This window comes from Mastomys coucha, unplaced genomic scaffold (genome assembly GCF_008632895.1).
Source record: "Mastomys coucha isolate ucsf_1 unplaced genomic scaffold, UCSF_Mcou_1 pScaffold20, whole genome shotgun sequence".
In the NCBI taxonomy this organism is placed as follows: domain Eukaryota; kingdom Metazoa; phylum Chordata; class Mammalia; order Rodentia; family Muridae; genus Mastomys; species Mastomys coucha.
In genome coordinates this window covers 24,944,164-24,957,401 of record NW_022196903.1, presented here as the reverse complement: position 1 = coordinate 24,957,401, position 13,238 = coordinate 24,944,164, and the positions used below count along the sequence as shown (strand labels likewise).

The 13,238-nt window shown below is 41.3% G+C and overlaps 1 protein-coding gene across 3 annotated transcripts in view; it reads right to left on the bottom strand.

Moving 5' to 3' along the window:
- Strip2 (striatin interacting protein 2) overlaps positions 1–13,238 on the bottom strand; it is a 51,627-nt gene that overhangs the window by 17,386 nt on the left and 21,003 nt on the right. For all 3 annotated transcript variants that reach the window (XM_031381395.1, XM_031381396.1, XM_031381394.1), the window contains exons 14-18: positions 12,086–12,160; positions 11,388–11,485; positions 9,621–9,747; positions 7,095–7,195; positions 5,046–5,112 (exon numbers count right to left, since the gene is read on the bottom strand). In XM_031381395.1, the coding sequence (XP_031237255.1) occupies positions 5,046–5,112; positions 7,095–7,195; positions 9,621–9,747; positions 11,388–11,485; positions 12,086–12,160 (468 nt within the window). The remainder of the gene's footprint in view (positions 1–5,045; positions 5,113–7,094; positions 7,196–9,620; positions 9,748–11,387; positions 11,486–12,085; positions 12,161–13,238) is intronic.

The window sequence follows — 13,238 nt, the reverse complement described above, 5'->3', positions numbered from 1 at the left end:
TCTAATGATCCATCTTTTAAACATTAACTTACAAATTCCATCCCCTAGATCTAAGAGGAAATTCCAAACGTTTCTTTGCAAATGGCTAGTCCTGCAGATTCTGAAGCACGGCTAACTTTCCATGGCCTGTTAGAAGACTTTGGCTAGCCCTTTAATTTACTTTTCCACCTATGTCCTCAACATTGAAAGGTGACTCTGAGCCAAGATCATTTCTGACTGTGGTGGTCCATGACTTTATCAATATGACCTTGACCATATTCCTTCCTCTTTAGTCTACAGGTGGGCCCCTCAAACACCCATAGTGTTCTAAATATGCTGTGATGTTAAATATTGTCAACTGTACAGGGTTTAGTTCACCTTGGAGAGAATCTCTGGGCATGCCTGTGAAGGATTATCAAGATTAGGTACTGAAGTGAGAAGATCCATTTTTAATGTGGGTGGCACCATTCCATCTTGGACTAAATAACCAGGAGAAGTGAACTGACCAGTCAGTGTTCCTCACCCTCTGCCTCCTGAAATGCGATGTGTGCAGCTGCCTCAAGTTCCTGCTGCCCTGACTTTCCTGCTATGAACTATGAGCCCAGATAAACCCACACAGCCATCAGATGAGTAACATATCCCTCCTTTGAATGTTGTGTTTCCAAAATTAGACTGCAGGGATCTTTGGGTTAGTTTTGCATCAGTGACAATGGGTTTACATGGAATTTTCCACATTCTCTGTGAGAAGAGGAAAGGACAGCTAGCTTTACATCCCATTTGCCTACAGCATTTGCCTACAGTCCCAGCACTTGGGCAGGGGAGAAAGGATTTTGAGTTTGAGGGCAGTTTGCAACATAGCAAATTCTAGGTGAGCCTTGCCTACACAAGTAAGGGCTATTTCAGTAACAAACAAGGGACAAAGGGAAAGAAGGTGAGATATAACCTGTAGGATTTCTCTTTTGAATTAACAGGACTCTAAAAAATATGGACTGCAACTTTGCTCTCATTTCTCTGTACTCTAAAGTAGTAACTTCTTCATATTTTCATCGAACATACACAATATAAAGTCATTTTATGAATACTTGCAAATACATTTATAATAAATAATATATTTATAATAAATGATAAATGTACTATTAGAGTAATAGGTCATAATACACACAGTATAAAAATGATAAATGAAATGATCAATATTTGCTCCAGCATCAATGGTAGTGCATCTGTTTAGCATGTACTTGGGTTTATATCCAATACTACTGAAAAAGAACTTGTTTAATACAGTGCCTGACAAATACAGAGGTGAATGCTCTCAGCCATCCATTGGACTGAACACAGGGTCCCCAATGGAAGAGCTAGAGAAAGGACCCAAGGAGCTGAAGGGGTTTGCAGCCCCATAGGAGGAACAACAATATGAACCATCCAGTACCCCCAGAGCTCCCAGGGACTAAAAAACCACCAATCAAAGAGTACACATGGTGGGACCCATGGCTCCAGCAGCATATGTAGCAGAGGATGGCCTTGTCGGGTATCAGTGGGAGGAGAGGCCCTTGGTCTTGTGAAGGCTCTATGCCCCAGTGTAGAGGAATGCCAGGGCCAGAAAGTGGGAGTGGGTAGGTTGATAAGTAGGGGGAGGGGGAGGAAATAGGGGGGTTTCAGAGGGGAGACCAGGAAAGGGGATAACATTTGAAATGTAAATAAAGAAAATATCTAATAAAATAAAAGTAAAAATAAATAAACTCAAAAAAAAAAAAAAAAGAAAAGAAAGAAAACAAAATCACCCATAATCATACTGTCGACGGGAAATACTGTTGTTCCTAAGGTCATGCTGACCATGTTCATTTTGGGAATTTTAATATTTATAACAAATTAATTATGAGGTTCTGTATCTGGCCTTTTAAATATATTTCCCCTTTTAGCAGGATATCCCAAACACTTCTTTTCGTGTGAATAAACATTCTAAACTTTGAAAAAAAAAGAAATTGTTTAATAAAATCCTACTGTGAACATGCAAATTTAACTACATTTAGTAGGACATATATACATATATATGTAATAGACTTATATACAACTATAAAGTTTGTTGATAATATTTCTATATAAATTATTATATACACTCTAGTTGCAATAAAATATAAACAGTTTCTACAGAGCTATAAGGGATATTTGTATTTTATTACTTATACTTTTCTGTTTATTTTCTCCCATAAGTATACCTGATTACTAATTTTGTAATCAGGAATAAAGCTTGAATTCCTGAATGTAAATAACATATACCAAAAGCAGTCTATATTTCTTGTGCTTGCAATATGGTGAGCCTGAAAAGAGATAAATCTTCCTAGTCCTTCTCTGGCTACGGAAGTTATTAGTTTAGGTAAATCAATGACTTTACTGAGAACCTGTGGGGAATAAATGGCACTGGGCTAGAAGAATAAGGTCTGTGGTTACTAAACAAAACCACCAGATGCCACTATTGTTTCACTGAAAAGACTAAAATATTCACTAAGACTTTTAATTAACTTGATACATGCTTTTGCCCTTTCCTGATAATAATAAAGTCTTAACAGAAGGTATAATCATATAAACAATTATGTGCTCATATCGCAAAAGGTCAATTAGAAACGATGAGAAAATATAATTCCCATTTATTTCTATATAGGAGCTAATGGGGTTGGAATGGAGACAAGGTACACATTGTTATTAAGGAAAAAATTCAGGGGCTGGCAAGATGGCTCAGTGGGTTAAGGCACTTGCTGCCAAGCATGACGACCTGAATTTGATCCCTGGAATCCCTATGGTGGAAGGAGAGAATCAACTCCTGTAACTTGTCCTCTCACTTCTGCACCTGTGCTGTACCACACAGGTACTCAATAGAAATAGACAGACAGACAGACAGACAGACAGACAGACAGACAGACAGATAGATAGATAGATAGATAGATAGGTAAAATAATGTGATAAAACTTTTAAAAAATTTAAAAAGTAACAGATTCAGGCCACAAAAGCTGAGTTTATATCTTGAAATATTCTACTAGTGGTACAACTTTTGTTTGTTTTGATTTTGAGACAGAGTTTTTCTGTGTAGTCCTAGCTGTCCTAGAACTCACTCTGTAGGCTGGGCTGGCCTCAAACTTTGATATTCACCTGCCTCTGCCTCCTGAGTACGGGGAATTAAAGGTGTGTGCCACTACACCGGGCCAATAGTAGAATCTTAATGCTACTATGTACCACTGTTTATGGGTAAAAATACATTATTTCTTCCAAATTTTAATCTCAAGAGACATACTTTCCTACCTTATTTCAAAATTTATTTTATGTGTACAAGTATTTCTCTGCATATGTATTTTGTGTACCATGTACATACAATGCTATTAGAGGACAGAAGGCATCAGATCTTCAGAAACTAGAATTACAGATGGCAGTAAGCTGCCATGTGGGTGCTGGGAATTGAAGCTGGGTTCTTTGGACCAGCAGACAGTGTGCTTAGCTACTGAGACATCTCTCCAGCCCCAACTTTCGTATTTCCAACTATAAAGTCTTAGCAGTTAACTTCTCCATCTATAAAATAATAATATTCAGCAAGATGTGGTAGTACATGTCTTTAATCCTAGCACTAGGAAGACAGAGGCAAGCAGGTCTCTATGAGTTCAAGGCCAAGCTGGTCTACATAGCAAGTTCTTGGAGATCTAGGGCTACATAGAAAAACCCTGTCTGAAACAAAAGAAAACAAACAAAATAGTAGTATTAACTTAATACTACTATTAATAGTAATGGCTGGGTAAGTGTTCGCCTCTCTGTAGGAGCAGAGACCTACCTTCTGCCTTAGCTGCTCAGTAGCAGTGAATATGCTAGCTAGGATCTTTCAAGACATGGATCTTCTGACTCATGTCTAATCTGGGGTCTGTCACCTGTGAGAAGTGAGTGGACTGTGACAAGTCAGTCCATCCACTGAGCACTTGTTTCTCATGTTTGAAATATAAGGAAGTAAGTCAAATGGTGCTTAACATGCCCTCCCCTTAAAACCAACTCCTGTGGGAGTATAAAACCTGTACCACAAGAGAATTTTTCTATTTTTGCATAAGGTACTTTCCTGACCCAGCATTTTATAGGTATTAAAGTTGGGGGACAAAGGGCTGTAGCACCCATGGGTGAGTAGCATCATTTAGCATTATTGAGGTCTTCAAAGTGCTAAACATAGTGTTAGGCTTCAGGGATATAAAAATAGATGAGAGTACTGTCTCTCATCAAAGAATTTATACTCAAATTGAGAAGACTAGAGAAGGTATTATACTGCAACAAGATGAAAGTAGCATGCCTGAGCTGTTGTGCCAATAGAGGATAAAGTAGAAGCCTTATCTTAAACATGATTTGGTCAGGCAGTTTCAGAAAAGTCAGAATATTTCAGAGGAACTTTTCTGATTTGCCTAGACCTGCTTCAGGATGAAGATCTTCCTGGGCAAGGAATTTTCTAAGATACATACTCCTGGGCTTGATAACTAATGTGAAAATGAGAAGCAAATTGCCTACAGCACAACTTAATACAAAGAAGATGGATTTTGTGTGTGTGTGTGTGTGTGTGACACACATCAGTAGAGATTCTCCTGCTAATTAGCATAGATATTGTGTTTCAGTCTTACTATCTTTCTAAATTCCCTCTTCTCAGTGTTTTCCACTGACTCTCCTCTTCTCTGTAAGATGCTAGGCTCAGGGCTGGTGAGATGGCTCAGCGGGTAAGAGCACTGATTGCTCTTCTGAAGGTCATGAATTCAAATCCCAGCAACCACACGGTGGCTCACAACCACCTGTAATGAGATCGGACGTCCTCTTCTGGTGTGTCTGAAGACAGCTACAGTGTACTTATAATAAATAAATACATAATAAATGTTTAAAAAAAAAAAGATGCTAGGCTCAGCTTTAAACCCTTGCTGCCTCTGTGATCTTGCCAATATGCCTTCATTGATCTGAAACTCCCAAACCATGGCATCATGGGGCCAGAGAAGACATGAAAAAATCAATGCCAGCCTCTGCCATCAGCCAATTTCAAAGGCCACCAATCCCCATCTGCTTACCAGACTCTCAGTAGTAAGCTCTGGCAAATCCTGGATGGTACAGCACGGGTAATCCAGCACTGAAATGCTGCAAGATGCAGAGATAAGGACAAGCTTTAGGTAAATGGCAACAGCTGGAAGTGCCTACCTCTGAAAAGGGCAGGAGTTATTCCTCCCCTGCAGACTTATGTGTTTCTCAGATTGTGTCATGCCCTTCACTGAAATTGAGGGCACTCGTGCTGGGCAACTCCACTGTCATCTCCCCAGTTACAGAGGAATCATAGAGCTCTCTTAGGCTGGTCCTATCTGGTAGATGCAAAAAAAAAAAAAGTTAAAGCAGAAAGACAGATCCATTCCTTCTTAGTTCTCTTGGGTTCTTTAGGGAATATGTAAACTTAACTTCATTTGCCTCTGCATTTAAGTGTGTATGTGACTATAAAAGCATTCCCAGAGATGCTGCCCAAACACACTCATTAAATAATCTGTGGTTATGAAGATGAAAAGAAGATCTCTTGGCTTTTCCCCTCATTCTTCTGAAAGCCAGGAGCTCTGGGGGTAACTTCCAATGCCACCGGAGAGGAAGCCTAAAGCACAGGGCTGCTTCTTATAACACTGCTAATCAAACAGTAGCTCAAGAAGGATATATAATAATGTTTTTCACCAAACAGTGGGGATTGCAACAAAGCTGCAAGCTCTGCATTGTGCCCAGGGAATCAGGCATAGGCCAGGAAAGGAAATAAGGCACCACATAGCAATGGGAACACAGTCACTCAATAAGTGGCTGGGTTTTGTTTCCTTTCCCCTTTATGAGTACAATGCAGAATTTGGGCTAGCTAATTTCTAATGTTCCTTCTATTTCTAATGCCCAATGAAATTTCAACACTGGTGGTTTGAATAGGTTTGTTAGCTTGTAGGTCAGAATGCTTCCCACCATGATGATAATGAACTAAACCTCTGAAACTGATAGGCCAGCCCCAATTAAATGCTTTTCTTTATAAGAGTTTCCTTGGGCCAGGCAGTGGTGGTGCATGCCTTTAATCCCAGCACTTGGGAGGCAGAAGCAGGCAGATTTCTGAGTTTGAGGACTGCCTGGTCTACAGAATGAGTTCCAGGACAGCCAGGACCATACAGAGAAACCCTTAAAAAGCCCCCCCCCAAAAAAACCCCAAAAAATCTCAAAAGAGTTTCCTTGGTCATGGTGTCTCTTTACAGCAATGAAACACTACTTTTTTGATACAGGGACTCTCACTAAACATGGAGCTCAATAAGTTGGCTATACTAGATGACCAGTGAGCTCCAAGATTCTGTTTGCACCTTCCTAGTGCTGGGATTATAGATATCTACTGTCACACCCAACTTTTTATATGAGTTATAGGGCTCAGAACTCAAGTTCTCATGTTTGTGTGGCCCTTTATTGGTTGATTCATCTTTGTTCATAATCTTGTTATTCTTGAGCAAACCAATTTACTTTTCTGTGAATTTATCTGACTTTATCTCCTAACTGGCAAGATGAGAACAAAACTTACTATCTCTTAGCACTGCCAATGTTAAGTAGAATTATTAATGTACAAATATCATATTTTTGGGCCAGCAAGATAGCTCAGCTCCTAATGCTAACAGAGACAGCCTGAGTTTCATCCCCAGGATATGTATGGTGAAGAAGAGAACCTATTTCTGCAAGTTGTCCTCTGACCTCCACACCCAGGCTTTAGCATGTGTGTACCAATACATTGGCATGAAAATAAAAATTCAAAAAGTAACAAAAGCTCTAAGAAAGGAGGGACTATGGCTGGAGAGATGGCTCAATGGTTAAGAGCACTGACTGCTCTTCCAGAGGTCCTGAGTTCAATTCCCAGCAACCACATGGTGGTTCACAACCATCTGTAATGGGATCAGTTGCCCTCTTCTGGTGTGTCTGAAGACAGCAACAGTGTACTCACATTAAACAAACAAATCTTTAAAACAAAAGAAAGGAGGGACTAATGATATGAGAAGAAATCAAAGGTGCAGAGATGCAGGAATTTTCCAGTTATCCAAAGTAGTGCCTTGAAACCTGTCCAGAATCCATACCTGTTTTTGGCAGTGATATAGGACAGGATGTTTTGATTGAAGAACTTCAGGATCAAGGGGATGCAGTTGGCAAACACTAAATGTTGTGATACATACTCAAACTGAATTAAAAGATCAAAGCAGAAAAGTTTGCTTATTTGGGGGAACATATGAAGATGTATTTAAAAAAAGACAGAAAAGTACAAATACAACATCCTCTCATAAGAATACCTACTGTCTACTGTGTTATCAGTCTGTCAATCTCTGAAAAGGGGATACGCATATTCAGCCAGCCTATCTTACCTACAGACTATCTTATAATCTGCAGTGGGTGCTACAAGCTTTTGATCAAAAACACAGTAAACTTACAAGAAAGAAAAAAAAAAACCAAACATACTCTTAAAAAAAAAAATAGCCAAGAATTGCTGTGACTTTTGTTCCTAAGCCCAATGGGAAAGAGTCTCCCTGAGGGAGCTGGTTTCCATAGCGAAGCTCTGGTCGTAATGTTTCAGCTGTGATTGATATGGCAGGGACAGGTGCAGCTGACTCTCTGCTGGCATCAGTGAGGCTGGAGAAGCACATAGAAGCTGGAATGTGCTTTCAGTAGTCTGTCCGGTGTATGGCCTTGTTTCTAATACTTAGAATATCAATGTATCAATGAATGAATGAACAAGACCTCTTTAGCCAGCAAACACTGCATTAAGAAATCCAGGATGTCTTTGATGAGATAAATGCCAGTAGTTGAAGTTCTGTTTGGCTGTCTTAAATCTTATGGGGCTTATGTAGGAAGACCTACTGGGGTAAGTGGCATAAAAGCAAAAGTATAGAGTTGGTCACCCTGGGTTTTGTTTGTGGTGCTCTGAGGAACACCAGAAACAAAGGATGCCTCCAAATCTGAGCCTAAGCATGCTGAGACAGTACAGAACAAAGAAGGAAAGGCAGAGAACTATGGCGTTTGAAAGCCGTAGCTCTGTGTCAGCAGCAAGTAGCAGCCATGGCAGAAGGGTAAGCTGCTTTCTGTTCCTGAATATGTGGTTAGCGGTGGGAGTCAGCTTCTGTCATAACTCGTTCTCTCTCCTGCTTGGTATTTTTCTCCCTGGAAGCCATCCAAAAGTATTTTCTAAGTTCTAGATAAAGGAGCTAGTACATACCTACTACCGAAAGTGGGAAGATTTAAAAATCTGACCTCTGTTTAGGCCTTGTCTGGATTTACCCACACTGACACACACAGTGGCCAGGCCATTCAGGATATCTGTCAGTCTGGCTATAGAGAAATGCTGAGAAACATCCTAGTGGAAAGGGGAGCAATGTCTCCCGACCAGTCTGCTCCTTCTAATCCCGATGCTGCTCAGCAAGTACAGGACACAGCCAAGGTCATGGCCTGTGCCGGCCTTCCCTGTACATGACTCACCAGGGCAGAAATGAAGGGTTCCATATCCCACACACTCTAGAGGAGAAGCTTCCACTTGCTGGTATGCATCTTGCCCTTGCACCTTGGTAATGCCTACAGGCCCAAGGCAAACAAAGCCTTTGTGGGAAAGCAAAGTCCTCGCTATAAACCAGAGTGTTCAGGAGGCAGAGGCAGGAGGATTTCTGTGAGTTTGAGGTCATCCTAGTCTACATAATGAATTTCCAGGACAGCTACACAGTGAGATTCTGTCTCAAAACCAAACCAAACCAACAATAACAACTAAAGAAAAAATTATCCAAAACCACCACCAGCTCCTTCCCCTCCCCCTAAAAAAACCAGGGATAAAATAAGGACTCCTAGGGGTGAGAAGCTCACAAAAGCTTTGTTGGATGTCAAGCACATTATAGGTATTTCACAATTGTGTGTTATCAGATATATGATCCCTGCTGACCCCTATGGCTTCACATATCAGCAGATATCTCTATCACCCCACTCTGAGGCAACATTTAATTAGTTTCCAAAAGTTCTGCTCTTTCTCCTCTGAGCTTTCACATATTGGGTTTTCTGCCTGAATTGGTTTTTCTCTTCCCTGATAAGTCCCATTTCCTGGCTAACATCTGTTTCTCTGAGACTTAGGTTAAAACTCACCTCTTCTCTACCTCAAGTTGGATTAGGTATTTCAACAGCATCCAGTGCCTATCTGTATCACCCCACTCTACAGCTGGGCATTTATAAATCTGTTACAAGACTGTGTAGGCTGTAAGACTCTGATCTCTGTCTCATTTAGAATTAGATCTGATTTAGAAGAGTGCTTTACATACAGACAAGTATGGCCAATATGCCCAGTGACCTTTCTTGAATGGCTGAATTGATTCTAACTAGCTAGGAGTACTCTTAAGAATCCCTAAGCCAGACCTGGAGCTAACTTACAAAGAATATAGACTTTTGCATCTTTCTAGGATGGCTCCCCACATCCCATTCCATATCCTTACCATACACTCATGCCACAAGTAGCTGGACTCTCTCATTCAGGTCAAAGGCCAAGTAAAATACACAGCAGTACAAAGGATTCCTGTGTGGCCCCTACCGTATGAGGAATACTTGGAGCTTGTAATGTAGTATTCCTAACTGCTCACCTGGTAGATATGGTTGAGTTTGAAGTGTTTGAGGAGCAGAAGGAGCAGGGCAGAAATGCTCTTTACAATGATCTCCTTGTGTCTGTTCACATCAATGCCTAGCTTCATGCTCTGGAGAACAGTTACGCTACAAGGGAAAGAGGAAGCATTAGTGGAAAGGTAGGGATGGAGGGAGGCTGAGGGATGAAAGACCCAAGTAGTTGTGTTAGGTAGTAGTTGGGATACACACACACACACACACACACACACAGATACATACATACATATATAATGTACATACCACACACACACACACACACACACACACACACACATATAATGTACATACATATATCTATATCTCTGTGTTTATATCTATAGTCAGAATATATATAGTCAGAATTTAGGAAAACTGAACTTCTCTGCTAGGGAAATCTCCAAAGCTCCCATCTAGGAATCTATCCAGGAAAAAGCTTTCATGAACTTTTCTGGCAGCTACTCATATATCAGCACTGAGGTTTTCTGTTGGACCCTAGTTCTGAGTTAATGTGTCCTGTCTTGGCACACCACCTCCAGTAGGATCTGTGTGACAAGTTCCACAGACTGAGGTGGTAGAGTTCAAAAGAAGGAGGTCTCCTGGAACTGGTTGTGGAACTCTTCGCCAGAGAAAAAACATTGAGCTGTAGTTCTCATGGCAATCTGTCTGCTTTGCTTTCTCTTATCCCTTTTCTTATTTACATGTTCCTAGTAGCCTAGGCCAAGATCTTAAGCGAGAATAATGGGTAAGAAATCATCCCCTGAGATGGGGTCACTAACATGACCTTATCTAGGGGGATACCAATGCTTTGCTTTATAAATAATTTAAAAAGTTATATAATAGCATTGTGACAGATATAAACTTTCCCAACAATAAAATTTCATATGGCTACACGTGTGTCATTGGAGGTGGGTTTTGGTATATGGTTAAAAAAAAAGCCTTAATTAGAAAGAATTAAAATAGTTTAAATTTATTCATTGAAGGTTTATAAAAAATCAGGCATTAAATGTTAAATAATAATTGACCATTTGGGGCTGGAGAGTTAGCTCAGCGGTTGAGAGCACTGACCATAAAGATTTAGTAACCTGCTCTTGGAAATATGCCTTAGCCTTGGATGACTGCCCCACTGAATACATCCTTTTAGAATTGTTACATTTTGATGATTTATATTAATAATGATGTTACCTGTTCTGTTTGTGATTCACTGAATACACAGTTTCAGAGTTCTAATCCTTGGATGATTTTTGTGCTTTACTGTGCCAAATGATTTTTGTTGTTATTTGTGATTGTTTCACTGGATACAGTTTCTAAGAGTTATAATGTTTGGTTTTTTAATATGTAAAATCCCCTGCTTGAGAGCTGCAAAATACACTCAGATTCAAACTTCCTCTGTATTTGTTTATGTTTGTCACTGCTGAATCCTTACCTACCTAGCTTCAAGGACCCTCATTCTAGGGACCCCCATAGCCAACTGGGGTGGTCCGTGGCACTGTCTCTGGCAAACTTATCCACCAGAGCTGTCTACTCATGTATCTGGCAGCTACTCATATATCAGCACTGAGGTTTTCTGTTGGACCCTAGTTCTGAGTTATGTAGAGCTCAGTAGGTAGAAGGCCCTGCAGGAGATAGGAGGTACATGCAGAAAAGGAGAGATTTCCCTTCAGACAATTCCTGTTACCACAGTGTGGTGGGACAGAGGGCCTGAAGACAAGACACTAGTGCCTAGCAGCTGCCCCAGTGTAAGCACTCACGGCATCTCTTCAGGCAGGACATCTGCCAGGATATTGATAGAGTCTGTCTTAGCCTTGGAGGTGGGGGCTGCAGCCAGCAGAATCTTAAGCAGAGCAATCTGGGAGACAGAAAAAGAGGAAAGCCACCCTTGTCTATCCCACTCAGCAATGTAGTGTTTCTTCCAAACGTCTCTAGCCCAGATGACAAGTATTTCAAAGCCTTTATCTAAGATCTTCCTTTAGTGACTAAGCTTTTCCAGCATATAGTAATGCAAACAGGTATTTATCTTGAGGCCTGTCTGTGAGGCCAAGGGAGAAGGCCAAAGCAAGCTTCTAGGCTGTTTTGCTTCAAGGTTGCTCCCAAAGTGAACACAGAAAGAACAAACTGGGAGGGGCAAAGCAGAGAAATAAGTGGGAGAGATAAGCCTGACATTCTCCCTTCTTATTCTTCCTCTGACCCTATCAGCATCTTCACCATTCCCATCCAGAGGCTACCAAAGACATGGCAGACAATGGCAGAACTCATGATAGTGGTAATTAGCCAGTAGAAATGACCCTGATGCACCATCTATAGGTAGCTTTTACTTGATTCTGTACCCAGACCCCAGTAGAAAGGCTAGGGAGAATGGTACCTGCAGAGAAGCCACAAGGAAAGTTCAGAATCCCAAGTCCCTCTTGGGATTCTGAAAAGGGCAGCTCTGGCCTAGCCAGCTCCTTACCATGTACTGGGGGAGACTGTACAGCATGCCCTGGTAGAGGACTTCACTCGGTGTTTCTGGTACCACCTCTTCTCCCTATGGCAGAAAACACAGTTGACCCAGGCTACTGCTCAGGTTACTAAAGGTTACATGTTGGTTGCTGAGGGGTGGCATGAACCGAGGACTGCAGGGAGTCAGCCCTGGCATGCTATTTTAAGTGCAGTAATGATTCACTCTATGGTTTTGGATGAGTGACTGTTCCTCTTTAGGCTCTAGTTTTTGCTTTGAGCTGGTTTAGCTGATCTCTGCTGTCTTTTTCCAGTCTCAACAACTGATAAGTCTGGTTTTCCCAGTATCTGAAATTAATCACTCTTTCCATGTCACATGCTCAACCAGGAGTCAGAACTCCAATCCAGGAAATAGCTTAGATCACTGCTTTCGTGTATACACACACACACACACACACACACACACACACACACACACACACACACACACACGATATACATGGGTTTAACCTAAGCTATAAATACACCCAGCATATTGAGATATGCTACACAGCGGTACTTCCCATGGTGTTAATCAGAGATCAACCAAGAAAAAGGTAGGTGATTCAGTAGGGAGGGTTATTGATAGAATTAAGTAACTCATGATCAGAGAAAAAAAGATGAGTACTAGCAAGAAAGATTTTAAGGGTTGGAAACTAATTTTCACACTCTCTCCAGTGTCCTTGTCATCATCACTTCCTTCTTCCTAAGTGCCCCATGTATACCTGTCTTCTTCAATGAATCCCTTTATCAGAATGGCAGAAGTAGGGTCTCGGATGCTCAAGAGGCAGTTCAGGCCTCACTGAGATCCTTGGCCAATGCAGTGCTTTTCCCTGGAGGACACCTATTACAGGGTGAGAGTCACTGCTATAAGACTTGGAGGCAGGGCTGGCGAGATGGCTCAGCGGTTAAGAGCACTGACTGCTCTTGTGAAGGTCCTGAGTTCAAATCCCAGGAACCACATGGTGGCTCACAACCATCCAAAACGAGATCTGACGCCCTCTTCTGGGCTGTCTGATGACAGCTACAGTGTACTTACATATAATAAATAAATAAATCTTAGCCGGGCAGTGGTGGCACATGCCTTTAATCCCAGCACTTGGGAGGCAGAGGCAGGAGGATTTCTG